Genomic DNA, 26805 nt, shown 5'->3' with positions numbered 1-26805 from the left:
TTCATCGGATTAAGAGAGCAGCTGCTAAAATGCCATTACAAACCAGCAAACAGGTATTTGAAGCTGCTGGTGCCTCTGGGGTCCTGCGAACCTCAAGGTGTAGGATCCTTCAAAGGCTTGCTGTGGTGCATAAACCTACTATTCAGCCACCCCTAACCAGTGCTCACAAGCAGAAACGGTTGCAGTGGGCCCAGACATACATGAAGACTAAATTTCAAACGGTCTTGTTTACTGATGAGTGTTGTGCAACAGATGGTATGGTGTTGTGGATGGTACAGATGGATGGAGTAGTGGATGGTTGGTGAATGGCCACCATGTCCCAACAAGGCTGCGACGTCAGCAATGAGGTGGCGGAGTCATGTTTTGGGCCGGAATCATGGGGAAAGAGCTGGTAGGGCCCTTTAGGGTCCCTGAAGGTGTGAAAATGACCACAGCAAAGTATATAGAGTTTCTGACTGACCACTTTCTTCCATGGTACAAACAGAAGAACCGTACCTTCCGGAGCAAAATCATCTTCATGCATGACAATGCACCATCTCATGCTGCAAAGAATACCTCTGTGTCATTGGCTGCTATGGGCATAAAAGGAGAGAAACTCATGGTGTGGCATCTTCCCCTGACCTCAACCCTATAGAGAACCTTTGGAGTATCATCAAGCAAAAGATCTATGAGGGTGGGAGGCAGTTCACATCAAAACAGCAGCTCTGGGATGCTATTCTGACATCATGCAAAGAAATTCAAGCAGAAACTCTCCAAAAACTCACAAGTTCAATGGATGCAAGAATTGTGAAGGTAATATCAAAGAAGGGTTCCTATGTTAACCTGTAACTTGGCCTGTTAGGATGTTTTTGATTGAAATAGCATTTGATTTCAGTGAATGTGACCTCCTAATGCTGCAAATTCAACAAATGACCATTTTCAGTTCTTTACAACCTATAAAATGTTTTGAAACTCTGCTGAGCATAATAATTTAGAACAGTGCATTTTGAGTTTTATTTTTGAAGAATATACTGTTATCATTGGGAGGTTTGTTCAATAAAATTCAATTTATACTCTAACGGGTGATGACTTTTATTATACTGACTCATTTGCATTGACCATTTAGGAAAATCAGGGAAAAATATCATGTGCATAATAATTTGGAACATGGTGTACTAAGGAACCCTTGAAGAATCATCTAACTATGAAGCTGGGACTGGGGGAAAAATGTGGTTCCTCATGTGGTCTGAAAATGTAGCTGGTGTGGTTCTAACTTCCATACCCTGCTGAAAAAAGCCCAGAAATTATTACGTGTTACTGTTGATTTTATCAAGTGTTTTGGCTTCTTAATGGGTTAAATGATTCTAATGGTTTCTATTTGTTCTTTTTCAGCACGACAGGTCCTCAGAATGTTACGCAACACTTTACAATCATTTTCTCAGTTATTGTGTCACTACATAAGGGCCCTTACTGGCCATGTGAAGTAGGCGTTTCCAGTGAGGTACACAGGCCGTCCAATGACCCCTCGAAGTCAAGAGTGTGGTAAAGAGTGATGACATAGGTTTACTTTTCACATTAGACTCTAGACTCTAAATCAGCTTTCAGTAACGAGTCCAAAAAGCCATTTTCTTCGGCTACCGTGCTACAAGATGAGGAGAAGAGTGGATGAAGCTGCTGGGTCTGAACAGACTGAGAAGAAACCAGCAAAAGGCAAAAAGGCTGTGGAAGCGCGAGCGAGGTTACGGAAGCTTTCTTTCACTCTGCTGTGCTAAAGACAGAACAGTGGCAAAAGACTGTGGAGATAATAACTTTTAAAAGTGTGATTTCAACTTCACTGCTCCATAGCCTCCATCTGTCAAGCTGTTTATCAGTCTCGGCCTACTTTCTTGCTCGGATAGTCAATAAGAGGCTAAAGCTCAGCACAGCTCTGCTAAGAGCCAGTACTAAAACCAGTTTCATAACCTGCATAATCTAACACCTTCTGACATTTTCTGTTGTGAAGGTCTTCATGGAAAGTGTGGCTGAAATGGACGTTTCTAGCCCTCTGTGTCCTATATGTGGTCACTCCGTTTCTACTGAGGCTGTTTCCTGGCATTGTACAGCACCTGGTTTATTCACATGCAAGTATGTTGCACATTTCTGCTTGATATGGCAGCATTGTGTCCTGTGCAGTTTATTGCAGCTGAAAGATTAACATGCTTTCATTTTTGTGTCTGTCCTCAGTACTGTACTTCGTTGACCTGAGCCGTCCTGCTGACCTTGGTCTAAACCACACCGTTAACATGTACCTGACCTCAGAAGAGGGGGTGACACTAGGCGTGTGGTCAGTCGAATGAACTGTGAAATGTCTGTTAGCGAACAAATTTGAATAGTTTTCAAATGTAAGGGACAGTACATCTTCTCTCATTGTCCTGTTCTCTGACTCCTGTGTATTAGGCACACTGTCCCTGAGAACAAGTGGAAGGAGGCCCAAGGGAAAGGGCTGGACTGGTACGAGAAGTCTTTGGGTGATGGATCGCCTGTTTTCATCTATCTTCATGGCAACACAAATAACAGGTGGGCAAACTTGTTAAAATGTTGTGGATGGTTTTTTTTCAGGTGTGTAACCATTTCACCTGGATCATATATTTGGCTTATGCTCTGTAAACGTTTACAAGTAAAATAAATTAATTGACAGTGAGTATATCCAATAAAGTCAGCAGCATTTTACCTGCTAGTGTGGAGTGTGCAGCTGATGATTTCGAGACATGAGTACTACCTCAAATAGCAGTGCTATTTGAAACCTCTTAGTAATCTATCTGTCTTGCATATTCTTTTTAATGAAATCAAGGTAATTCGTTAGATCTGTATTTTCTGTCCTTACATTTTCCGTTTTGCTCCTCACAGTCCTGTTAATTCCCGCTGTCGTTCAATGCCCCCAATCCAAGTAATCTTTACCCTCGGGAATGATTGTTAAACAAACAAAGGAGACTTTATGAATTGCACTTTGTCAAGAACTCTGTTACATACCTTAGGTGAGACCTTGTACAGCATAGAACATTAAACATCAGCTTTGCTGTCACAGTGAAGTGTGAGCACACTTTTAGTGAACTGTAGATGTTTAAAACCACTACGTTATTTGTGTTACTTTGTTGAGACACTAGACATCTGATTTATTTTATTTATTTATTTTTTTCTGGTTTTATTTCAACAGAGCAGCCCCCCATCGAATAGCAGTTGCAAATGTGAGTAGCTTCACTATTTCCACTGTTAGAAATCTAAATCATGTGAATCGTGTTTCACTGACAGCATTTTGGTGTTGCAGATTCTAAGCTCTCTTGGCTATCATGCAGTGGTTATGGATTACAGAGGTGGGTAAAACCTTGGTACTCCACTGATCAGTGCCATATGTCCAAATGGTAGCTTTATCGGAGATGAAAGACATACTTTCTGTTAATGTCATAATAGTTTGTTCCAAGTTGTTTTCAATATAATGTAAAAGGCAGTGGGTGTGTTAAAAATATGCATCTGAGTATATTCTAAGCAGCTTATCTTTCTGGGTTGCGGGGTGGGGCTTGGAGCCTATCTCAGCAGTCACTGGGTGGAAGGCCCCTGTAAGATCAATAAAGAATAATATTGTAGGCGATGTACTTCAATTAAAATCTTTTTTAAGAAGAAATACTGGATTGGCATCAATATCAAAGGATACTCAAGGTTTCAGCATCAGTAATGAAGTGTTATTGTGCCATTTCTATCAAACATGGCTTTCAATGGAAAACTTACTATAAAGCAATATCAGTCTTTATAAAATAGGATTTTAATTACATGTATTTTTATTGCATTTCACTATTTGTTTACACATCATCTTATGCATGATGTAGCACTTAACTGAAACATTTTTTTGGTAATCCCAGCATGTGTGTTTTTTATATATGTTTAACTAAAAAAATGTAACATGGGTGAGGACATGCAGATCTGCTTGAATAATCACCAACTGTTTTGTTAAGCTCTGACACACAGTGCATCAAAAGAATTCATCATGATCATGTACAGATTTTTGGAAAATATTACATGTACATTACAAAATGTTAACATTATTATATATTGCACTTAAAGCATTTCTTGAAATATCATCTGTTTTATATTAAAAATGACATTTAATTCATGTAAGCAATGATATTCCTGCACATTTTATAGTTTAACAGTAAATAACAGCAATGTTATGTCATTCTTACTATTACATAATATTTTAGAAAGTTGTAAATTGTTCTTTATCAGATATAATTAACATTTTTTTAGGATTTGGAGACTCCACTGGTGAGCCCACAGAGCCTGGGCTGACCACTGATGCCCTCTACCTGTACCACTGGGTGAGGGAGCGCAGTAAGGGCAGTCCATTGATCATATGGGGACATTCACTTGGCACTGGGTAAGTAGGTATGATGCTGCTTTAGGTAAATGCTACACCACTATAGCATTTTTTTAAAAAAAAAAAGCTAGTTATTAGATAAGGGTCATGTACTGTAAATCATGTATTATATTTCTAAATACATGGACATGTTGTTATTCTATTTGCAGAGTGTCAACTAACACTGCAGTTAAATTACAAGAACAAGGTAAGAAATATCAAATTAAAAATAATCTTTACTGGAGGATGTTAGGACGTTAATGTATATTGTTTTTCAGGTAAACTAGTTAAAGCCCAAAATAATTCTGACCTTATACAACCCCAATTCCAATGAAGTTGGGACGTTGTGTAAAACATAAATAAAAACACAATACGATGATTTGCAAATCCTTTTCAACCTATATTCAATTGAACACACTACAAAGACAAGATATTTAATGTTCAAATGGATAAACTTTATTGTTTTTTGCAAATATCCACTCGTTTTGAATTTGATGCCTGCAACACGTTCCAAAAACGTTGGGACGGGGCAACAAAAGACTGGGAAAGTTGATGACTGCTCAAAAAACACCTGTTGGAACATTCCACAGGTGAACAGGTTAACTGGAAACAGGTGAGTGTCATGATTGGGTATAAAGGGAGCATCCCGGAAAGGCTCAGTCATTCACAAGCAAGGACGGGGCGAGGTTCACCACTTTGTGAACAACTGCGTGAGCAAATAGCTCAACAGTTTAAGAACAACGTTTCTCAATGTGCAGTTGCAAGGAATTTAGGGATTTCATCATCTACAGTCATAATATCATCAAAAGATTCAGAGAATCTGGAGAAATCTCTGCAAGAAAGCGGCAAGGCAGAAAATCAACACTGAATGCCGTGACCTTCGATCCCTCAGGCAGCCACTGCATTGAAAAACCCACATCATTCTGTAACGGATATTTCCACATGGGCTCAGGAACACTTCAGAAAACCACTGTCAGTGAACACAGTTCGTCGCTCCATCTACAAGTGCAAGTTAAAATTCTACCATACAAAGTGAAAGTCATATATCAACAACACCCAGAAACGCCGCCGGCTTCTCTGGGCCTGAGCTCATCTGAGAAGGACTGACGCAAAGTGGAAAAGTGTCCTGTGGTCTGATGAGTCCACATTTCAGATTGTTTTTGGGAATCACGGACGTTGTGTCCTCCGGGCCAAAGAGGAAAAGGACTGTCTGGATTGTTATCAGCACAAATTTCAAAAGCCAGCATCTCTGATGGTGTGGGGGTGTGTTAGTGCCCATGGCAGGGGTAACTTGCACATCTGTGAAGGCACAATTAATGCTGAAAGGTACATACAGGTTTTGGAGCAACATATGCTGCCATCCAAGCAACGTCTTTTTCAGGGATGTCCTGCTTATTTCAGCAACACAATGCCAAGCCACATTCTGCACGTGCTACAACAGCGTGGCTTCGTAGTAAAAGAGTGCAGGTACTAGACTGGCCTGCCTGCAGTCCAGACCTGTCTCCCATTGAAAATGTGTGGCGCATTATGAAGCGCAAAATACGACAACGGAGACCTCGGACTGTTGAGCAACTGAAGTTGTACATCAAGCAAGAATGGAAAAGAATTCCACCTACAGAGCTCCAACAATTAGTGTCCTCAGTTCCCAAACGCTTATAGAGTTTTGTTAAAAGGAAAGGTGATGTAACACAGTGGTAAACATGCAAAAAACAATAAAGTTTATCCATTTGAACATTAAATATCTTGTCTTTGTAGTGTATTCAGTTGAATATAGGTTGAAAGGGATTTGCAAATCATCGTATTCTGTTTTTATTTATGTTCTACACAACGTCCCAACTTCGTTGGAATTGGGGTTGTAGCTCTTGAGGCCTTATTTTGAAAAAGCTCGATGCCATTGTGGTAAAATATATCATCAGGAGTTTTGGAGAGCGTGCTCAGTGTAATTATTTTGTTTATACAAAACTGTACCACAACACATGAAAGGTGCACAGAGTACCAGACATATATTTACTAAAACTGATGGATTAATGAAAATATCAATCATATAGACAGTGTCCTAAAAAGAAGTAAAAGTCTAGTGAAAAGCCACAATAAGGCCTTTTAATTTCCTTAGGTTTATTATTCATGGCCCTTGTTGCTGGCTGTGTTATTTCCATTGTACATTACATTATTTGTATTAAGATGTCCTAGAAATGATAAACACTTTTACCTTAGATTACCACAGGCCTGTCTTTCTAGGTAACCCTGCTGATGGAGTGATACTTGAGGGTGCATTCAAAACAGGAAAAGTACCACCAGGATACCCCCATCCTTTCACCTGGGTAGGAAACATCCTGGGTCTTTCACGTGTTGGTGTAATACTGATAAGTAGAGAATATCAAATCTGTGCATTATAACAGTTGTCTGATCATTTTCTTCATGACACATATAGCCATAGGTGCGAACTACAGCGGGGGCACAAAACTAAAGCCCTACAGTCCTAGTGCAAAGCTCAAGAACAGCTGTGGTAGTGAAACTGCATTGAACAGTCTGTAAACAGCTGCTAAAGTGAAACTGCGGTAACTACAACAACCAGAAAAGCTGAGCTGATTTCCATGTGTTTCACTCACAAGTTCCTTCGGCATCTTTCCCTCAAATTAAACTTCTGTCATCATGTCAAGGACATGAATTCAAAATTCTCGCTTTTTTCCCACCCCCCGCAGTATTTAACCCAAGTTCGCACCCACGCATATAGCCTTATGATTCATAAACATACTGTATCTAATAATGTACAAGGTGGGTCAGAAGTCACAGGAAACCCATCCATCCATTTTCTAAGCCGCTTCTCCGTCAGGGTCGCGGGGGGTGCTGGAGCCTATCCCAGCAGTCTTCGGGCGGAAGGCAGGATACACCCTGGATGGGCCGCCAGTCCATCGCAGGGCAGACACACAGACACAGACAGACACTCACACACTCACACCCAGGGGCAATTTAGCATGTCCAATCGACCTGACTGCATGTCTTTGGACTGTGGGAGGAAACCGGAGAACCCGGAGGAAACCCACGCAGACACGGGGAGAACATGCAAACTCCACACAGAGAGGACCCCGGTCACCCAGCCGGGGAATCAAACCCAGGCCCTCCTTGCTGTGAGGCGACAGCGCTACCCACCACGCCACCGTGCCGCCCGTCACAGGAAACCATTTTATTTTATTTTATTTTTTAGTTTATCTTTTATCTCTGGGGTCATCTCAAAACAAATTGTGTATGCTGAAAAAATCCACAACAAACACCACCTTCAGCACCACATCGTGGAAGTTTGTTACAGCATAAAAAATAAAATAAAATGGTGTCCTGTGTCTTTTGACTCACCCTGTATATCCACTGTTTCTTCTTTTTTTTCATCCCAGTATTATTGGAAGTTTCCCTACATTCAGTACTTTTTCCAGGACAGATTAAAAAATAATAAATTCACCTTTCCCAGTGATGAAAAGTAAGTATAAGGCAATGGCATTCAACTAAACTTTATAAACAGCATTTCACAATGCTGAACATAAAAGAAATTGATATGTGCAGTAAACCGTGACTGTCATTGCTGAATGAGAATATTTGTGATTTTTCTACAGTGTGCAGAAAATGAGGATGCCTCTTCTAATCCTTCATTCTAAAGATGACCATTTAGTGCCCTACCAGATAGCTGAGGAGGTATGACATGGCAAGAGATACAGTATACAATCAACTCTGTCTGTATGTGTGATTGTGTTATCAGCTATGTTTTCTTGAGCAGAAATAAATTAAATGCATAAACTGTTATTTTCATAGCCATTATTTTTCTGTACAGTTCTATAGCACGGCAAAAAGCGCCATGAAGTCAGATGATCGAGTCAAGCTGGTGTTGTTTGATGCATCTCATGGATATCTTCATAATGGACTGTACAGGGACCCTGCTTTGCCAGGCATCATAAGGTAATGTTTCAAACCTGTTCTCTTGGTATTGTTACAAATATGATCTTCCACACAACTTTCAGATAAAAATGCCTGATTGCATTTACATTACAGGGAGTTTGTTGACAGCATAATCTAGAGGCATCAAGAAGAGTGTGTCTGGAAGCAAGAAGTTTTCATCTTCATATATTCTTCCTCTGAAGTATTCAGACATGCACTGATTTAAAACTGCAGAGCGTCACAGATGTTTGCCTTTAACACTTCAGTTTTGCTGCAAAGATCATTCCTCTGCTTAGGTTAGAAGTGCAACTTCAGCAGATGTTATCCTGCAGAATTCATCATTCATTTGTGGATTAAACATACATAGTAAAATGTTGAAGTGAGCAGAAGCTGTTTTGTGTTTTTGGGGTTTGAATTGATGCAAATTATTGCTTTTGTTCATCTGAAATAAATTTAGCGTTTTATCATTTCATTCTATGTATTTCTTTAATTTGAACACCTATCAAACTACTGGTTACCTCAAAGTCATTTTAGGTTGAATGGACATATATGTATATGAAAGTATATATACAGTATATGAAATGAAATTTATGATGAATATCGTTGTGAATATTGACTCATTTGAATTATCAGAAGTGAATGTTGAGTGTATTTTGTCAGCGATTGTCAAGTGAGCAAAAAATGAATGATGAGTGGTGAATGAGCACTTACTGATTTGATGATGTGTAATAAAAGAAAATAAAAGTCCCTGATTGTCTTGTTTCATTGTGTAAACAACAGTGCAGGACTCTTGGTCTAGAAAAGTCTGTAATGTCATGAAATTTACCAAACTTAAAAGCACATACGCTATATGGACAAAAGTATTGGGATATATTCACATTACGCCCATAGGAGCCTTTATGATATCCCATTCTAAATCCATAGACATTAATATGGAGTTGCCACCCACACCTTTTCAGCTGTAGCGACTTCCTCTCCATTTGTGAGGTCAGACACTGATGTTGGACAAGAGGGCCTGGCTCTCTGTTTCTGTCTTAGTTCATCCCAGAAGTGTTTGATGCCTCTCCTGACCATGCCTTTATAGACCTTGCTTTGTGCACTGGGGCACAGTAATGCTGGAACAGGAAAGGGCCTTCCCCAAACTGTTGGAAACATAAAATTGTCCAAAAGGTCTTGTATCCTGAAGCTTTAATATTTCCCTTCACTGGAACTAAGGGACCCAGGCCAGCCCTTAAAAAGAACCCCATAGCATTATCCCTCCATCACCAAACTTTACACTTGGCACAATGCAGTCAGGCAGGCAAGTTGAAACTCTTTAGTGAGTGATTCAACAGAGGATAGGCACTGTGAGCTTTAACACTCTACGTTTGTATGATGGTACCGTGTTTAAAGTCACTGAGCTCATTAGTATGACCCTTTCTACTGCCAGTGTTTGTCTACTGAGTTTACAAGGCAATGTGCTTAATTTTATCCACCAATCTAGCAATAGGCTTGGCTAAAACACCTGAACTCAATAAGTAGGAGTTGAATCTTCCAAGGTTCTCTTAATAAAGACAGCAGTTCTATATGGAGACATTTCATGCTCTTAGCTTGGTGAAATGGTTGTTCAGGTTGATGGAGAATGTATTGTATATGGATCTATATGGACCTTTTATAAAAAAGTCTTCTATAGCCCCAAAAAGAGTTCTTTTAGTGCTACAATGTCAATCATTGCCTTTACTAAAGAACCCTAGAACAATCATCTTTTTAAAGTGTGTATTATCAAAGCAGCATATTATGATATTCTACATGAACTTCAGAATAGAAAAATACTAAGACAGTAGATTTTTTTCTATTATTTGCTCTGCTCTCCCTAAATCAGATCACATTTCATGCCATGGCTAACCTACATGTCCTTTGCACAGAACAATGGAACTGAATGCATAAATTTTGGAAAGATAAACTGCAACAAGAAAAAAAGTGTTATAAAATGCCTGGGATTTCTTAATGAGGAAAGAGCAAAGGTGGACAGAGTACACAAATCATGTACTTGAGTTAAAGTAGAGACACCCAAGGTGAAATATTACTCCAGTAAAAGTAGAAGTCCTTACTCTAGACCTCCACTTGAGTAAAAGTACTAAAGTATTTGCCTTCAAATGTACTTAAGTATCAAAAGTAAAAGTACTAAAAGAGTAATTCTGGCTCTGATGTCCTGTTATCATTTTTATAACAAGTGAGTGATAAGTGATACTTTCTTGATCCCACAACTGGGGAAATTCCATCTCCGCATTTAACCCATCCATGAAGTGAAACACCACATACACACTAGTGAACACACACACTAGGGGGCAGCGAGCACACACTTGCCTGGAGCGCTGGGCAGCCCTATCCACAGCACCCAGGGAGCAGTTGGGGGTTAGGTGTCTTGCTCAAGGACACCTCAGTCATGGACTGTCGGCACTGGGGATCAAACCGGCAATCTTCCGGTCACAGGGCCAGATACCTAACCTCCAGCCCACGACTGCCCCAGGACAACAAGACTCGCTTCATGAACTCATTTCAGGTGAAAGTCCTCCAGCGTCTCTCTTGGTAAACCAGTCTTTTAATAGAACGTCATTAATTAGTGACGCTGACGAATATTAAAATGATCAGAAGCACAAAACACTGAAGGTAAACAGTTTCCATCAGGGAGAACCGAGTGGCTCTGAAATCACTTTTTACACACAAGCAAAGTTTCAGTTTAAGATTACTTTGTAAATTAGTTACAAGCTGAATAAAAACTGGCTTTAAACTCAGGATCACAAATAAGTTTTCCTTTACTGTGTTGATCTGTAGGCCTCTGTTCATAAACATAAACTAACCCAAACTGATTTACTATAAAATGAAAGTGTTTGTATGAATTCAGAAAAAAAGAAACAGGCCAGTCACGACTGCATATGTGGACATATTTCTATATTGTGCTCTATTTGCACAAAGTTAGGTTAGTTCATCATTTAGGTGACGCATGTGCTCCCAAATTTTTACACTGCTGCACTGATGTTGAACCGTGTGCTGCACTGGGTCGGTATGACCAACAGGTCAAAACCAGCTCAGAACAAAGTGACCGCTGGGCCCTGATTGGCTTTGCGCTTCTTCTGTTTTGACATGTTACGTTTTTATACACACAGAAACCAAAAGGAACGACAGATTTCTCAAAATGTAGGGGAGTGAAAAGTCAGATATTAGACTCTGAAATATAGTGGAGTGAAAGGAAAAAGTCGCTCAAAATGGAAAAACTTCAGTAAAGTACAGATACAGGAAAAAACTACTTAAGTAAAATAACGAGTTACATTTACTTAGTTACTGTCCACCTCTGGGAAAGAGGGCCAGAAACGTGGATAATGCTGCTGAATCTATAAGGAGGTCGTAATGAATCTGTGGTGTACAGTAGGTGTTTCGACCCTCCTAACCCAGTGAAGCGGCCGGACTCATCCTCCTCTTCCGCTCCCGCTGCACGCACTCGGATGACGTGGCCGAAGGTGGCGGAGCACTGGGCGAGCGGCGTCTCGAAGTTCAACACTCGCTCAGCGCTCCTGTCCCCGATTGGTCGAACCGAAAGCTACGGCACACTTTGGCCAATCGGCGTCGACCGCGATGCTTCACCGTGAAACAATTCGCGACATATTCACATGAGAGAATCCCGACCCATCCACTGTCATAGAACCAGGAAGGAGGAAGGTGGGATAGCTCAAAAAGAAAAGACATAGTAAAATCCCAGAATCACACTTTCCTCGAAAAATGACAGGCTCGTCCAGGTGGAAGGTCGCAGCGGTGGTCTTAATGCCTCTTATAGGTCTGTTATTGCCGGTGCGGGCGGACGAGCATGAACACACGGTAAGGAAAATGCTTCGGGGGCCGAGAAGCCCTTGTGTCTCTCTTTAGCGGGGTGGAGGGGGGGCTATTCGTGAGAAGAAACGGCTTATTGTCACCAGAACCAATGTGGAACGAGTTAACCTGTCGCAAAACTCTGCTAGTGTCTTGTTAATGTGGTTTTAGAGACCCCCTCCCCCTCGGTTGCTAAAAAGCTAAAGCGACGTGGTCCAGAGAAACAAGCCAGCTAGCTTAGCTAACAAACGCTCACTTGGCTAAGCTCGATAAACACTGTCAGCAGTTTTAAAAATAAGTAGCGTCAACGTGAAGTCAAACGCAATAAACTCACTGCCACCGTGTCGGCTTATAAATAACTCGAGAAATGTACGGCGAGGATAAATAAAAGTCGACTGGTCTAAGGTTAGCTTGCTGGCTAGCATTCGTTAACATGTCCGCCTGTGCACACAGACGTATCCGGTTCGGCCTGCCACGGCGGTCGGGTTAGCTTAGCCAGAATCAGCACAACGCGGCGGTCGAACTTATCCTTGTGGGCAGTTTATGGCAGTGCCCTCAGAAATGTCACATGAAGGTAGCAGCTACTCGATGGATCGGATCAGTGACTTCTGTGTCTCTTTTGTGATCGAACTAGCTGGCTGGCTAAGTTGGCTCAGGCTAGTTATTTCGTTTTAGACGTTAGCAGGCTGATGCAAAAGCTGCAAGAAACAATGACAGTACACGATGGCTGAACTATTTGTGTAGGATCATGTTTTTTCTACGTCAAATGGAGTATGGACATATTCCTGTTGACTTTTGCTCGAGTCAGAGTAATGATCTTGTTTGTTTTCGGGAGTCTCTTCTGTGTCCTGGATCACTGAGAGCTCGGCGCTCTCAACACTGACGGTATTGTAATCCATCAGTGAGAGTTTACGGTTACAGCCACACAACTGGCGGATTGTAGCAGAGGGACTAAAGGGGTCGTCATTATGCATTAATGTGTGTGTGTGTGTGTGGTGAGGACACTGTCTTGGACCTCAGAAAGTGTGTGTTTCTGTCTGAGTGGGGGTCTGGTTATTCGGTGTGCTGGTGGACTGGACAGATCGATCGTATTGCTGAGCAATCGGTCAACGCTGTTTATGACGCTCACTCTCTTTCTCTCGCTCCCTCACTCGCACTTTTCCTGATAAGAAGCCTCAGAGAAGCTCTTCTGTGTCCATGTGATGAGTGTGCTGAAGGTTTTACAGAGAAGGCACGTATTAGTTGCAGATATCAAGGCTCTAACGTCTGTAAAGAAGTTGGAGATTTAAAATACACCCCAATAAAATGGGCTAACTAACTTCCTAAGTGGTCCCTCTTGATATCTTCGTGATGGAATGGCTTTATTTAGAGATGTTGCTGTCCTTTTGAAGTCATTGTAAGGCACAAGACTGAGACATTGTTGTGGCCATGCATTACTCAGTCCTGCATTGTTTATGTTCTGACCGGATATGTCCACTTGTGATTCAGCACTGTGACATGAATGTGAACACCTTGATTTGCATAGGTGGTTGTTTACCTGTGCTACTTCAGGGTTACCAAAAAAGCTTTCTGTTTGACATGGTTCAGAAAGCTGTCTTTTAATTGTAATTTTATTATTATTTATGTTAATTCACTGGGTAAGGTGTGTCACTGAGCCTGAACACCGTTATGGGTCGTAACAGTTCATGTGTTGGGTCGTCTACTGAAACTTTTTAACAAAACCAGAATTTCCCTGGGAAGCATAAATAGTCCATTTTAGATCTGTGGCTCCTCAGTTGTACTATTTTAGGCTACTTATTAATTGTTTTCGAGTTAGTCCGTCTTAATTTTAAGATTTGCTTCTGCCTTTGGAGTTCACTGTGACTGACGTGATGATAGAAGTATTCAGCTGATGCATGTCAAGCATCGGAAAGCTCCACAATGGCAAAATATCATACAGAACAAAGAACACCACCATAGCAAATTAGTGGTGAATCCATTGAATTGTAAGTAGTGGTGGTTCAATGCATCAAGAACAGAGAGGGATATGAAAGGGGGTAAAAAAAGAAAAAGAAAAAAACAGAAAACTCCCTCTACAGGAAAATGTAATCTCTCTTCCACAATATAAAATGCTGTAAAGAAAAAGGAGTCATTTAAAAGTTTTGCAAGGAATTCTTAAGGATGAGTGAGACTGATATTAGCCCCTGTAATCTGCCATCAAAATGTAATGATTTTTGACTGTCATATTACAAATTATTTTTAAAAATGTATGCTGAGATACAACATGCAACTGCCTAAACTGATTTCACTCACACAGCTTGATGGACTAAAACAGTGGAAAACGCTTCACTGGTCAAACCCTTGAAGCCCAAATCAACATGGATACACACTCGCAGTTGGTGTTGACTAAAAACTATCAGGATACGCGGAAACTAACTACCGACACACATTCAGAGAAAGTCATCAAGGGGCATGCAAGGCTAGATACCTTTACTGACTGTAAAATGTATTTGCCAGTTGTCTGTCTTGGATCGAGTTTTCTGAATATCTCATCTGATATGGCTGAACATGCATCGAGTCACAGACAGTCATCACTTTAACTCTTAGTCATTGGGTCATTTGCAATTTGAAGTGCTGTAATATAGAGTATAAATTTTGAGGTGTCTTTTTTAACACTTTTGGAACCAACTTTCCGCTCAGCTCATGACTCTTTCTTGGCAAATTATTAAAATTGCTCCCAGTCCAGACCATCGCACCCTCTCAGCATTAAATACAGTGGCTCCTGCAGTGCGTCAATCCACTATCCTCAATGATGGCTGTGATGTCCAGGTTCGCCAAGTTTGCCGGTATCACATGAGTACTTGGTCTTGTTTTGCTGTGTTGGATTAAGGACTAAACTCTGCTGTATTGTGGATCTTCAGGAGCTGGTTTCTAATTAAACAGTATCCCTCATGCCCAAATCTGTATAGTTGCTGTGCTGAGCTTATAATGTTGGAGGCTCCTCATGATCCAGCTCCATTTTACATGTTAAGCAAACTAAGATGTACTTTTTAAGATAAGTGTATAAATTGTTGTAGCTCTTCAGTGGTCACTCACTTTGTGCTTGCCAGGTATAGCCAAAATGTAAAAACGGGACTTTTCTGGTTCCTGCATTACAGCAGAGCCTTTTTATTCCCCTGTCACTTTGTCAGTTTGTAAATGTGTGTCATTGTTCAGTTTTTATGTAGTGTGATGCAAAAGTGATGAGTTTCTCATTCTATGGTGTGCTGTCTGTCAGAGTATACTGTGTGAGTGATGCAGTGCAGACTTTATGGAGTAGGGGACATTATTACTGTGTTGCGGTGCAAAAAACCTTGGTTATCTGTTTTTTGCTTGATCATCTTAAACCCTTTTCTGCCCCAAATCTGTTGCTATAGCTGTTAGCTTCTGCACTCTGTCAATCTGTCAAATCCTGTTTGGCCTATGTAGTAGTAGGCTGTAGTAGTGCCCTGGAGTTCGTCACTACACGGTGAGAAAGTACACATCATTTATGGCCAGTGGGTGTGGCACATTCAGGCGCATTGAACGTTTGACATTCTTTCTGATGTTTGTGAAATGGGAGGGTACCAGTGTAGCTGGGCACACTTTTTCAGACATACAAGCCACTGGCACCTAAGAGCAGGTAGTAGGCACTCCTCTTTAAACGTATTTGTGCCAGACTGCACTACATTCTTCCTTCCTTTCTCCACATTGGTGGTGTTGACAAACTATGAGGAGAACATGCACGTGGGAATAGGAAAGTGGGAAATGGCAACACCCAACCTTGGAAGAAAAATGAGGAAAAGGAAAAAAATTGTGATGTCATTTTCAGTTTGCCAAACTATGTCATATTGCATACCAATGTTGTCCATGTGAATGTCACTGAAGAGCAAATTTTAACAATATATATATATTTTTTTGTATGTAGTATACAGACAAAGAAGAGGTGGTTCTGTGGATGAACACAGTGGGGCCCTATCACAACAGACAGGAGACCTATAAATACTTCTCCCTGCCCTTCTGTGAGGGCACTAAGAAGACCATCAGCCACTACCATGAGACGTTGGGAGAGGCTTTGCAGGGTGTAGAGCTTGAGTTCAGTGGCTTAGACATCAAGTTTAAAGGTACTTGTCATTTTGCATTGAAGCACTTTCACACACAACCCATTTTTCATCAGTTTAAGGAAGATGATAGCTTCATGAGTGGGCTTAGACTGTGTTAATGTGCATAAGATCAGAAAAATGTATTGTGTACCGCTAGAACATTGCATTGCATTACATTGTGTAACTTGTGTAAAAAGTATTTAGTTGCTGTTGCAAGTTTAATATTTTCACATTTGAATATCTATATAGGAGAGCACAAGAAAGATTCTTTAGAATTGGCTTAAATGTATTCACTGGAGTGGATATTTCTCACATTTTTGGGGGAAACACAGTAATTGGGGTTTGTCTTTCACAGAGGAAGTAATGCAGACGACATACTGTGAAATTGACCTGAACAAAGCTAAAAGGGAAGCCTTTGTCTACGCCATCAAGAACCACTACTGGTACCAAATGTACATAGATGACCTGCCCATCTGGGGTGAGTAGTTCAGGATTTAAATGCTTTGCCATGTCCACTCATTAGAGGGTTTGAAATTCAGTACCACTATGGTCTGTTCACTCTCAGCTGTCCCTCACTAGTTTGAAACTTGTTAACCATGCTATATTTATCTTATTGTGCTTAATATAGTAGTAGACTGCAGATCTGGCTATTGCACACAATCCAGTGATGCGTGCACACATTGTTTCTGAAATTCTGTTTTAAAACAGCATATTTGAGTAATGCTGTATGTTTTCCGAGATTTCGCAAGATTGCCTGTTTTTGTAAACATACGGATTTGATGATTGCATCTCAGGGATTGTTGGAGAAGCTGATGAAAACGGGGAGGACTATTACCTCTGGACTTACAAAAAGCTGGAAATTGGCTTCAATGGTGACAGGATTGTGGATGTTAACCTGACAAGTGAGGGGAAAGTCAAACTTGTGCCAAACACAAGGATTGCTATGTCTTACTCAGTGAGTACAGTTTTATTAGAAGTCCTTCTAAAACCACCTGTGAATACCCTATTCTGACTCTTTACCATGTGTAGCTGGCTCTATCTGCGGACAGCATATCTTATTGTCACAATGCTGATAAGAAGAAGTTGCAGATATTGGAGTGTTAGTTAATTCTAGAAGTACTGAAACAAAACTTGCACCCCCCCATCATTGTAGGTCAAGTGGAAAAAATCTGATGTGAAATTCGAAGATCGATTTGACAAATACCTTGATCCATCATTCTTTCAACACAGAGTAAGTACTTACATTTTGATAAGCACTGTTGACGTAAGATTTTTATTCTGTGAAAACAGATGTTAAAGGTTGTGATGCATGCAGAAAGAACTTAGTTTAACTTGTATGTTTCTCCACGGATAGATTCACTGGTTCTCCATATTTAACTCCTTCATGATGGTCATTTTCCTGGTGGGCCTGGTGTCTATGATCCTGATGAGGACACTGAGGAAAGACTATGCCAGATACAGCAAAGAGGAGGAAATGGATGATATGGTGAGTTATTAATTCTGAGCATTTTCCAAATGAATAATACTAGGCCTTGCCAAATGAGGAAATGGTTTTAGGGTAATTGAACAAAAAGTGCTAGTGAATGCATAAACCTAATTCCAAAAAAGGTTATGACAGTAGGTAAAATGCAGATTGAAAACAGAAAGCAGTGATTTATAAATCTACTTTGATCTGTATTTAAAAGAAAACAGTACAAAAACACAATGTAATGTTTACCTTATCAACAAAAAAGGAACGGGGACAGTTTAAGACTATTTCATGCTTGGATATACAAGAAACATCCAGGAAAGACCTAGCTCTTGATGAGTAAGGATGGGTTGAGACTCACCACTTTGGCAAAAATGCATCAACAAAAAAATCAACAGTTTTGCTCGTCTGCCTTCACACGCATATGAACTTGAGAGACATCCAATTCTTAATCCACAGGGCTTAATATGATGTTGGCCCACCCTTTGCAGCTATAACAGTTTCAACCCTTCTGGGAAATCTTTCCACAAGGTTTAGAAGTGTGTTTATGGGAGTTTTTGACCATTCTTCTAGAAGTGCATTTGTGAGGTCCGACACTGATGTTGGATGAGAAGGCTTGGCTCGCAGTCTTCGCTCTAAGGCCCACTCCAATTTCTTATTTTTACTCCTACCCCTTGTTTTCAAGTGTAACCCTCCCCCCTTGAAACTGAGTTATTGGTTAGTGGTTGAAATCTTTTCCCTTTGAAATGGGACAACCCTTCAAGAACCGGAAACGTCATCAGTTGTCGTCAGCGACTTTTACGTAAACAGACAAGACTATGTTTTCCAGCCATTTCCGATACGCCGCCTCCAGCTGTGGTGATCTCACTTGTGTGTCACATGGCAGGACAGGTGAATCATATTTAAAACAGCCTGGAAAAATAATCAGGACGTGTTTTCCTGCTGTGCCTCCATACTGTAGCAATAATGGTATATCACACTGACATTTGCCGTTTATCCAAAGGAGACTGAAAAGCAGAGCACTCGCTATTCATTCACTTCAGTTTTCAACATCAATCAAATGAGTCACCAAATAAAAAAAGAGCCAAACAAAAAACTGCATCACTTCATTAACAGCTACTAGCGCTGCTCTGTTGGCGACCCTGCCGGTCTGCAGTGACAACAGAGGAGGGGAAAGTTCAGCTCCTCGCTGCTTAAATACAATTAGGGCATCATACACCTTCAAAGATGGGGGCAGTTATTTATCACCACCAAGAATTCTTTGGTGATTTAAAGCTGAACTAGTTTCATGATCGATTTCCGGTTCCTCCTTATTTAATCGCCAGCTTCATGATCGATTTCCGGTTCCTCCTTAAATGTTGTAGCAGACTCACGTACCAGAGTGTAACTGCTGCACCATTTAATGTGGAACGGGAAATTTCGCCAGGTAGCGACCGAGACATCAGCGTATTACTAACTATTTTATGTGTTATGAAGGAAATTGGGTGAGATTGGGCCTAATTCATCCCAAAGGTGTTCTGTTGGGGTCAGGTCAGGACTCTGCGCAGGCAGTTCAAGTTCTTATACACTGAACTCGCTCATCCATTTCTTTATGGACCTTGCTTCGTGCACTGGTGTGGAGTCATGTTGGAACAGGAATGGGCCATCCCCAAACTGTTCCTGCAAAGTTGGGAACATGAAATTGTCCAAAATCTCATGGTCTGCTGAAGCATTAAGAAGTAATGGGTCGAGCCCAACTCCTGAAAAACGACCCAACACCATAATCGCCCCTCCACCAAACTTTACATCTGGCACAATGGAGTCAGGCAAGTACCGTTCTCCTGGCAATCGCCAAACCCGAATTCATCCATCGGATTGCCAGACAGAGAAGCGTGATTTGTCACTCCAGAGAACACGTCTCCACTGCTTTAGTGTCCAAGTGAGTCATGCTTTAGACTACTGCATTCGACGCTTTGCATTATAAGGCTTGGATGCAGCTGCTCGGCCATGGAAACCCATTCCATGAAGCTCTCTACACACTGTTCTTGAGCTAATCTGAAGACCACATGATGTTTGGAGGTCTGTAGTGATTGCGACCTTTTTTGACAAATGCTTGTAGAAGCAGTCTGCATGCCTAGGTGCTTGGTTTTATACACCTGCAACCATGGAAGTGATTGGAACATCTGAATTCAATGATTTGGATTGGGGTGTGAATACTTTTGGCAATAGTGTATGTGCTGTGGTCTGACGTGTCAGCCTTTCAGATTATTTTTGGAAATATTGGGCGTCATGTTCTCCAGACCAAAGAAAGAAAGGACAATCCACATTGATACCAGCATAAAGTTCAAAAGTCTGTCATGGTCGGGGGGAATATTAGTGGGTGACTTGCACATCTGTAAAAGCACCATTAAGGTTGAACACATTTTGGAGCAACCTTTGCTGCCTTCTAGATGCCAGGTTTCTCAGGGTTTATTTCTTCTTGGCAACACTAAGCAACATTCTGCATGTGTTACAACAGCATGGCTGCATATTCAGAAAGAATGGGTCCCAGACTGGCCTGCCAGTAGTCCAGGCTTGTCTTCCATTGTCGTATGTCGTATCCTTGATTTGTATAACAGAAGAACTACAAAAAATTATCTTCAAAACTCGATTAACTGGTATTTTCAGTCCCCAAGCAGTTGCAAACATTTAAACGAGCATAGTTAATTTTAAATATTTATTTATTAACTATAGGTTTGTTAGAAAAAACATGGTTTGTAAACCTGCGACCCAGAAAGAGAAGTGGCTTAGAAGGGGTGGGGGTGTGTGTGTTTTTGTGAAGTTTAGAGTGTAATACAGGTCAGTTACCGCTTTCTGTTTTATTAGTGTTTCACATACCACCCCAACTTCTTTTGGAATTAGGTTTGTACTTTTGCTGGGTGGAATTTTGTGTCATGTTGCAGATGTCTTGTTCATGACATGACTTTGCAAAATTAATAAAGTAGATGTTAGTTTTTCTGGATAAAATCAGATGATTAATTCAAAGTTTTGGTCAGAAAGTTTAAGACACTGCATTGCCTGGCTGAAATAATTTGAATCAGGGAATTTACCGTGAATAGCTTTCTGCTGTGTCTGTGCTTGACGTACCATATACTGCTTTTTCTGTCTGTACACAGGACAGGGATCTTGGGGATGAGTATGGGTGGAAGCAAGTTCATGGTGATGTATTCAGACCCTCCAGCCACCCTCTGATCTTCTCCTCCCTTATTGGCTCTGGTTGCCAGATCTTCTCTGTATCCCTCATTGTCATAGTTTTGGCCATGCTTGAGGATTTGTACACTGAGTGAGTCTTCAGTAATTTACTAAGCAAATATTTTATATATATATATATATATATATATATATATATATATATATATATATATATATATATATATATATATATATATAATTTTAATTTTTTTTTTTTTTTTTTTTTTTTTATGGGTATAGTGACAATTATCTTCCTTTTTCTCTTGTAGGAGGGGGTCCATGCTGAGCACTGCCATATTTGTTTATGCTGCCACCTCTCCAGTAAATGGTTACTTTGGGGGAAGCCTGTATGCAAAACAAGGGGGTAAGATATTACTGTCTTGAGATTTAATTCTGTGTCCTTAGCAGGAAAATGAACTGCCATGGCTCATTAATACTGTAAACATGGTGGGGAAAAAATTTAGCTTTAGACATTGCTTCATGTGCAACCAGTGTGCTGCACGATATCACAAAAGTATATGTTGACTGACAGACTGTTTTATTTGAATGCTAGAAAACTCTGGGTTAAATGTCAGTGTTCTCAATCACCATTATTGAGGAGTAGTTACAGTAGCATGGCTGTTACTTTGTGTGCTTTTGAGCAGGGAGGAGGTGGATAAAGCAGATGTTTATCGGGGCGTTCCTGATCCCAGCTATGGTGTGCGGTACAGCCTTCTTCATTAACTTCATCGCTATCTACTACCATGCCTCCAGAGCCATTCCATTCGGTACTATGGTGAGTGCTTAGCCTGGCCAGAAATGATTAGTCCATGAGGAGTTCATACTTGCTCCTGGAAACATGGCAGGAACTGAAGTAAATTATAAATAAGCCATAATGTGAAGGCTTTAGAGGCTTACTGGCGTTTACACACTTGCTCATTATTGCTGGTTTGCTGTCACACACAAGAATTCCTTCCAAACCGTAGATCAGTTGTACAATTCATATGTCACTTTTCTGCATGTAGGTTTGCAAAATGGTAGGGCACTACCTTCATCCACGTGCTGCTTTTTTTATTTTCCTTAGATCCAAACCCGTAAGTGGTAAAGAACAGCACTTTTTGTCCGCACTAGTACTTTATCTGCTATCATGAAACTTAACAGGGAATTAATGTGAATGTTTAGAGCAGTCACATTACAAAATGAACCAATCATGCAACCCACACACAGCACCAGGAGCGGTTAGCTTCCACAGGTGCAGTCTGCTGCACCAAACCTCAGACCCCAATTTTAGGAGGATTGAGTTTTCTGGACTGCTCCTGGGCTTTCACATCAAACATACCAAATTTGCAGAGCAAGTGGTCCTGGGTCCTGAAAAAAGCCCTTAGTTTTAGTGTTTTTGGCTTCGCGTCACATGGTCCTTATTTAAAGTGATGCTGTAATGGTGGACATGAGTGTAACTAATGAGTAGTCTTTATATTTCTCTGCATTCCTTTTACTCAGTACTTTAACATGATTAATTAATGAAATATAATTAAATAATTAATGTATTTTGTGTAGGTTGTTCCAGTTCTCTTGCAACAGTAACCATCTATTTAGGAGTGTCCTTAAATAGACCATGTCCTGTATTCAAGACTTTCTCTTGAAGTGTCTCTCTTGTTTACAAGTGATTTTGTGCCTTATTTATTAGTCTGTTGATGATTCAAGTGGACTGTTTTTACTTGGTTGATGACGTGTAAAAGGTTAAATGATGAAAACTGATTTCTGTCCACCAGCATTCATTTTTGCTGAATCACAGGTTGCGACTGCTTGTGCTACATCACCTCCAGCTTCTGTTCTTTGCTGTGCACACTGATTTTGATTGTTTCTTTGAGATCATTTACCACAGCCACTTGAAACATTTCAGGCATGCATGATTTGGAGTGGAACAGAGTGATGCAGTTTGTCTTTGTTTTCCAGGTTGCAGTGTGCTGTATCTGCTTCTTCGTCATCCTTCCCCTGAACCTAGTTGGGACGATCTTGGGTCGGAATCTCTCAGGTCAGCCGAACTTCCCCTGCAGGGTTAATGCTGTGCCCAGACCCATCCCAGAGAAGAAATGGTACGCTCCTCCTTTATTTTTAGACACCTTGTGGTAACTGTTGTACTGAAGAGGTAGTTAAATATTGAGTGAATAAAATTCTTCCTCCTTTTTGCCCAAAGTCTAGATTGCAGTTTGATTGTAATCTGAATAAGTTTTATGTTGCACACATGTATAAATTGTCTAGAGAAAATACTAAGATAGAATATGGGTATAAAAAGAGATGAAAATGTGTGCATGTGCTTATGCTCTGAGACTACATATTGTCCAGTGTTATTTACAATATATAATAACCATTGTGTTCTGTGACATCATATTGTATGGTTGTCTTACTGTGAAAATCAGTGTATTTTACATTATGTACCCGTGCATGCACCAGTGGGGGGAAAAATAGGGATCCATCATCATTAGTACCTCACCTCTTCCTTCGTTTTATTTATCAGGTTCATGGAACCAGCTGTTATCGTGTGTCTGGGTGGCATTCTACCATTTGGGTCAATATTCATTGAGATGTAAGGCTGCTATTCCCTCAGTTGTTTTACTTTGTACACATGAGATGCCCAGTATCACTTGTTTAAATAATTTTTAAAAACTTTGTTCACTTCTTCTCAGGTACTTTATTTTCACCTCATTCTGGGCCTACAAGATTTACTACGTGTATGGCTTCATGATGCTTGTGCTGGTCATCTTGTGTATCGTGACTGTGTGTGTGACCATTGTTTGCACGTATTTCCTACTCAATGCCGAAGACTACAGATGGTGAGTGTCGCTTATTTATGAAAAGAAGTTTCCCTGTCTTCTTTTTCTGTTGTGAGCTTAATTTAATGAATTTAAATGTGGTGTGATGGTGTGCGTTCTTGGTTTTTACGTAAGGATCAGATTTTAGTTCTGGGGAGAAGGCAATTGAGTCACCTAGGAAATTGTCAGGTTCTATGTTTTTATTCTGAACCGCCTTCAAACTGAATTTGATCATTTCATTTCATTCTTTTACAGGCAGTGGACAAGCTTTCTTTCTGCAGCCTCCACAGCGGTTTATGTTTACATGTATTCCTTTTACTACTATTTCTTCAAAACGAAGTGAGTTGAAGTTGGTTTTCTTCCAAGGCTATGACTGCTAACTAAGACTTCATTTTTACATATATATATATATATATATATATATATATATATATATATATATATATATATATATATATATATATATATATTCTGTATGGTGTGTGTGTGTGTGTGTGTGTGTGTGTATATATATATATATATATATATATATATATATATATATATATATATATATATATATATATATATATATATATATATATATATACACCATACAGAAAATATATATATGTATTTTCTGTATGGTGATAAATGTGATCGAGTGTCTATGGTATCTTTCTTTGTAATGTTCAAAAGCTTAAATAGACTTTAAGTGTAACAGTAGACTATATAGACTTTGTGACCAAGTGTCTATATTTTTTCCCCTTATTTTTCATTTATTTTTTTTCTTTCCCTCTGCAGGATGTATGGCTTATTTCAGACATCGTTCTATTTTGGGTACATGGCTGTGTTCAGCACTGCTCTGGGTATAATGTGCGGTGCGTATGGCAGATTCATTTATCAGAACTTCACAGTATTAATTTCTCTCTCTTCTTCATTCTGCCTGAATGATCACTGTGTAGTCTACCATCTGAAATGAACGAATATGGAAAAGTTCATCCTTAAATATTTAGCTCTGTGTCATAAGTGTATTTCTTTGTATGTCCCTACAGGAGCAGTTGGTTACATGGGAACAAGTGCCTTCGTGAGGAAGATCTACACAAACGTTAAAATCGACTAGCATCTCTGCAGCAGAGCTGCGATCAGCCGGCATTTTCCCAGCAGCGGCGGGCACAAGTCTTTGTTTCTTTTGCAAGAAGAGATTGTGATCTTATCTTGTATAAATCTAGTTTTCCATTTTCTCAGTGAATTCAAGGTTGGAAATTGTGCACACAAAGGCAAAAATGGAAGATGAAATAAAGTTTTATTTGTATTTTTTTTTTATTATTATTAATAACGTTTCATTTCTTTCCTCTGGAGCAAATGCATAGATTTTATGCAGTTTAAAAATGGAAGAAAATGTAAACCACAACCTTAGTTCTCTGATACATCTGTCCCACCCATCACCAGTGAACATAGACCTTTATTGATGGAATAGTCTAGCTCTCTTCAGTGAAGAGGCCAAAGCGTGTTGAAAGCCTTTGTTCTATTATATGAGAATATTGGAGAGTTGGGTTTGTGTCCGTGCTCCTACCTGTCTTTTATATTACAGAGCTGTGTGATGCCATGGTTGTATTGTTTTAAACACTTGTTTTGAATCACCTAGAGCGTAACATGCATTTGAATTTGCAAAATGTCCATGTTGGATATTTTTTCCATCATTTAAAAACTCAGTATAGGCTACTAGCATCTGTGTAGCCAGACTTATTCACGTAGCACCATTTTTTTTTCTCCCCAGTTTACACTAGCTAGTTCAAATCAAATGAAAAACAAACAAACAAATAGTTTGCATCAAAAAAGAAGTTTTATCCTGGTTCCCTGCCCAGGATATAGATTAATGTAGGACTGGTCATCTGGGAGAACTGTAGATTGAATGGCAGATTGTTCTAATTGGTTGTTTTGAGGTGATCTTGTATTTTCTGGTTTAGTCTTACTTTTAATGTTGGGTTTTGAATGAAGTCTGCTTGTGAAGATAATATATGGATGGGGTAAACATGTATATAACCTTAATAACGTAACTGTAGATGTAGATCCCAAATGTATTTTGGTTGTACAGATTTATTACAGTTTTTTTTTTTCTTTTTTCTTTTTAAGATGTTCGGTTTAAAGATTTTGGTTCTCTTTTCTTTCACTTCTGAGCTTGGGGTGGGCGGCACTGTTACATCTTGCCTGTACTTGCATGAAGTTTTCACCTAATTGTATGAAGTTCTGTTTGTATCTGCTTTTTTTTTAAATTCCTGACACTCATGTTCGCCTACCCTTTTCATATGCATTGTGTGAAGCAGTCGAAATCCTGTCAAGTGCTTCTTTGACTTTGTGCTGCTCGTAGAGGAGATAGTCAATACCGGCAATTATTATTTTTTTTTCTTTACTTTCAACATTTATGATTTAAAGCTTTAAATGGCTCTCCATAAGCTGGACAGCCACCTCCCTCATGCTAACTTTTTGAATCCATTACCAGAACCAATGTTGTGAATGTCCGACACATTCAGAGTTTTGGCAAGCATACTGTAAAGAGTGACCTTGTACACTTTATTAGATGTTTTCATTGCTGTCCGATGTGCTGCTGCAGCACTCCAGCAAACATTTTGTTTTCATTCTGCTGTGTAAATACAGTATGTAACTAAAGATGTCTGAGATGTGACACAGCCTTTTTTTCTAACCCCTGAACCTGCTCAAACTGGTTGATTTCTGGTTCCTCATGTCATGAACCTTGTGATGTCTGAATGGACATTTTAAACATACTATTAAAATTGTGCTGTAAAAAGAAAAAAAATAAACATTGTTTATGTACAGAGGTTATATAGGCATGGTTTGAATTCTAAAAGTGAAGTTGTCTTGATAAATATTTTGGCTAAGTGATTTTTCTTTTCCCAATTCTTCAAGACAGCTGAAAAAGAAACCATGTTTTTTTGAGAACACACATTTTCTCTGTAATTGCACTTTTCAATCAATAGAATAAAAGAATGGTGTGATGGCAGCAGCATCTGTGCTTCATATGTATTGGATTGTTTTAGAAAACAGAAGTGTAAGGAAAGATTACCTGTTAAGTCTTTAAAAAATATGAATGCTTCTTGTGAT

The 26805-nt window shown here is 39.8% G+C and overlaps 2 protein-coding genes across 2 annotated transcripts; both read left to right on the top strand.

Moving 5' to 3' along the window:
- Positions 1-1505: 1505 nt before the first annotated feature.
- Positions 1506-9037, top strand: si:ch211-117n7.7 (uncharacterized protein LOC751622 homolog). The gene is made up of 13 exons (XM_017696691.2): positions 1506-1717; positions 1982-2103; positions 2203-2302; positions 2416-2535; positions 3173-3203; positions 3284-3329; positions 4258-4387; positions 4537-4574; positions 6605-6687; positions 7756-7838; positions 7972-8050; positions 8187-8311; positions 8405-9037. The coding sequence occupies exons 1-13, from the start codon at positions 1629-1631 to the stop codon at positions 8427-8429; spliced, it is 1071 nt and encodes a 356-aa protein (XP_017552180.1). The 5' UTR covers positions 1506-1628; the 3' UTR covers positions 8430-9037.
- Positions 9038-12046: 3009 nt separating this feature from the next.
- On the top strand, positions 12047-26704 carry tm9sf3 (transmembrane 9 superfamily member 3). The gene is made up of 15 exons (XM_017696690.2): positions 12047-12142; positions 16059-16254; positions 16589-16711; positions 17028-17188; positions 17387-17464; positions 17588-17719; positions 20836-21002; positions 21181-21275; positions 21556-21686; positions 22847-22986; positions 23409-23477; positions 23578-23724; positions 23959-24042; positions 24487-24563; positions 24738-26704. Exons 1-15 carry the CDS (start codon positions 12047-12049, stop codon positions 24803-24805), a joined length of 1764 nt encoding a protein of 587 aa, XP_017552179.1. The 3' UTR covers positions 24806-26704.
- The last annotated feature ends 101 nt before the right edge of the window (positions 26705-26805 follow it).

This window comes from Pygocentrus nattereri, chromosome 5, assembly GCF_015220715.1.
Source record: "Pygocentrus nattereri isolate fPygNat1 chromosome 5, fPygNat1.pri, whole genome shotgun sequence".
NCBI classification, from domain to species: Eukaryota; Metazoa; Chordata; class Actinopteri; order Characiformes; family Serrasalmidae; genus Pygocentrus; species Pygocentrus nattereri.
The sequence above is the reverse complement of the archived record's forward strand: the minus strand, read 5'-3'. Positions and strand labels throughout refer to the sequence as shown.

Coding starts and splice junctions, on each gene's coding strand:
- si:ch211-117n7.7 (XM_017696691.2), top strand. CDS start 1,629: ATGAGGAGAAGAGTGGATGAAGCTGCTGGGTCTGAACAGACTGAGAAG. Junction 1,718..1,981: donor GCTGTGGAAGCGCGAGCGAG/GTTACGGAAGCT, acceptor TCTGTTGTGAAG/GTCTTCATGGAAAGTGTGGC. Junction 4,388..4,536: donor GGACATTCACTTGGCACTGG/GTAAGTAGGTAT, acceptor TTCTATTTGCAG/AGTGTCAACTAACACTGCAG.
- tm9sf3 (XM_017696690.2), top strand. CDS start 12,047: ATGACAGGCTCGTCCAGGTGGAAGGTCGCAGCGGTGGTCTTAATGCCT. Junction 12,143..16,058: donor CGGACGAGCATGAACACACG/GTAAGGAAAATG, acceptor TTTTGTATGTAG/TATACAGACAAAGAAGAGGT. Junction 17,465..17,587: donor CATCATTCTTTCAACACAGA/GTAAGTACTTAC, acceptor CTCCACGGATAG/ATTCACTGGTTCTCCATATT.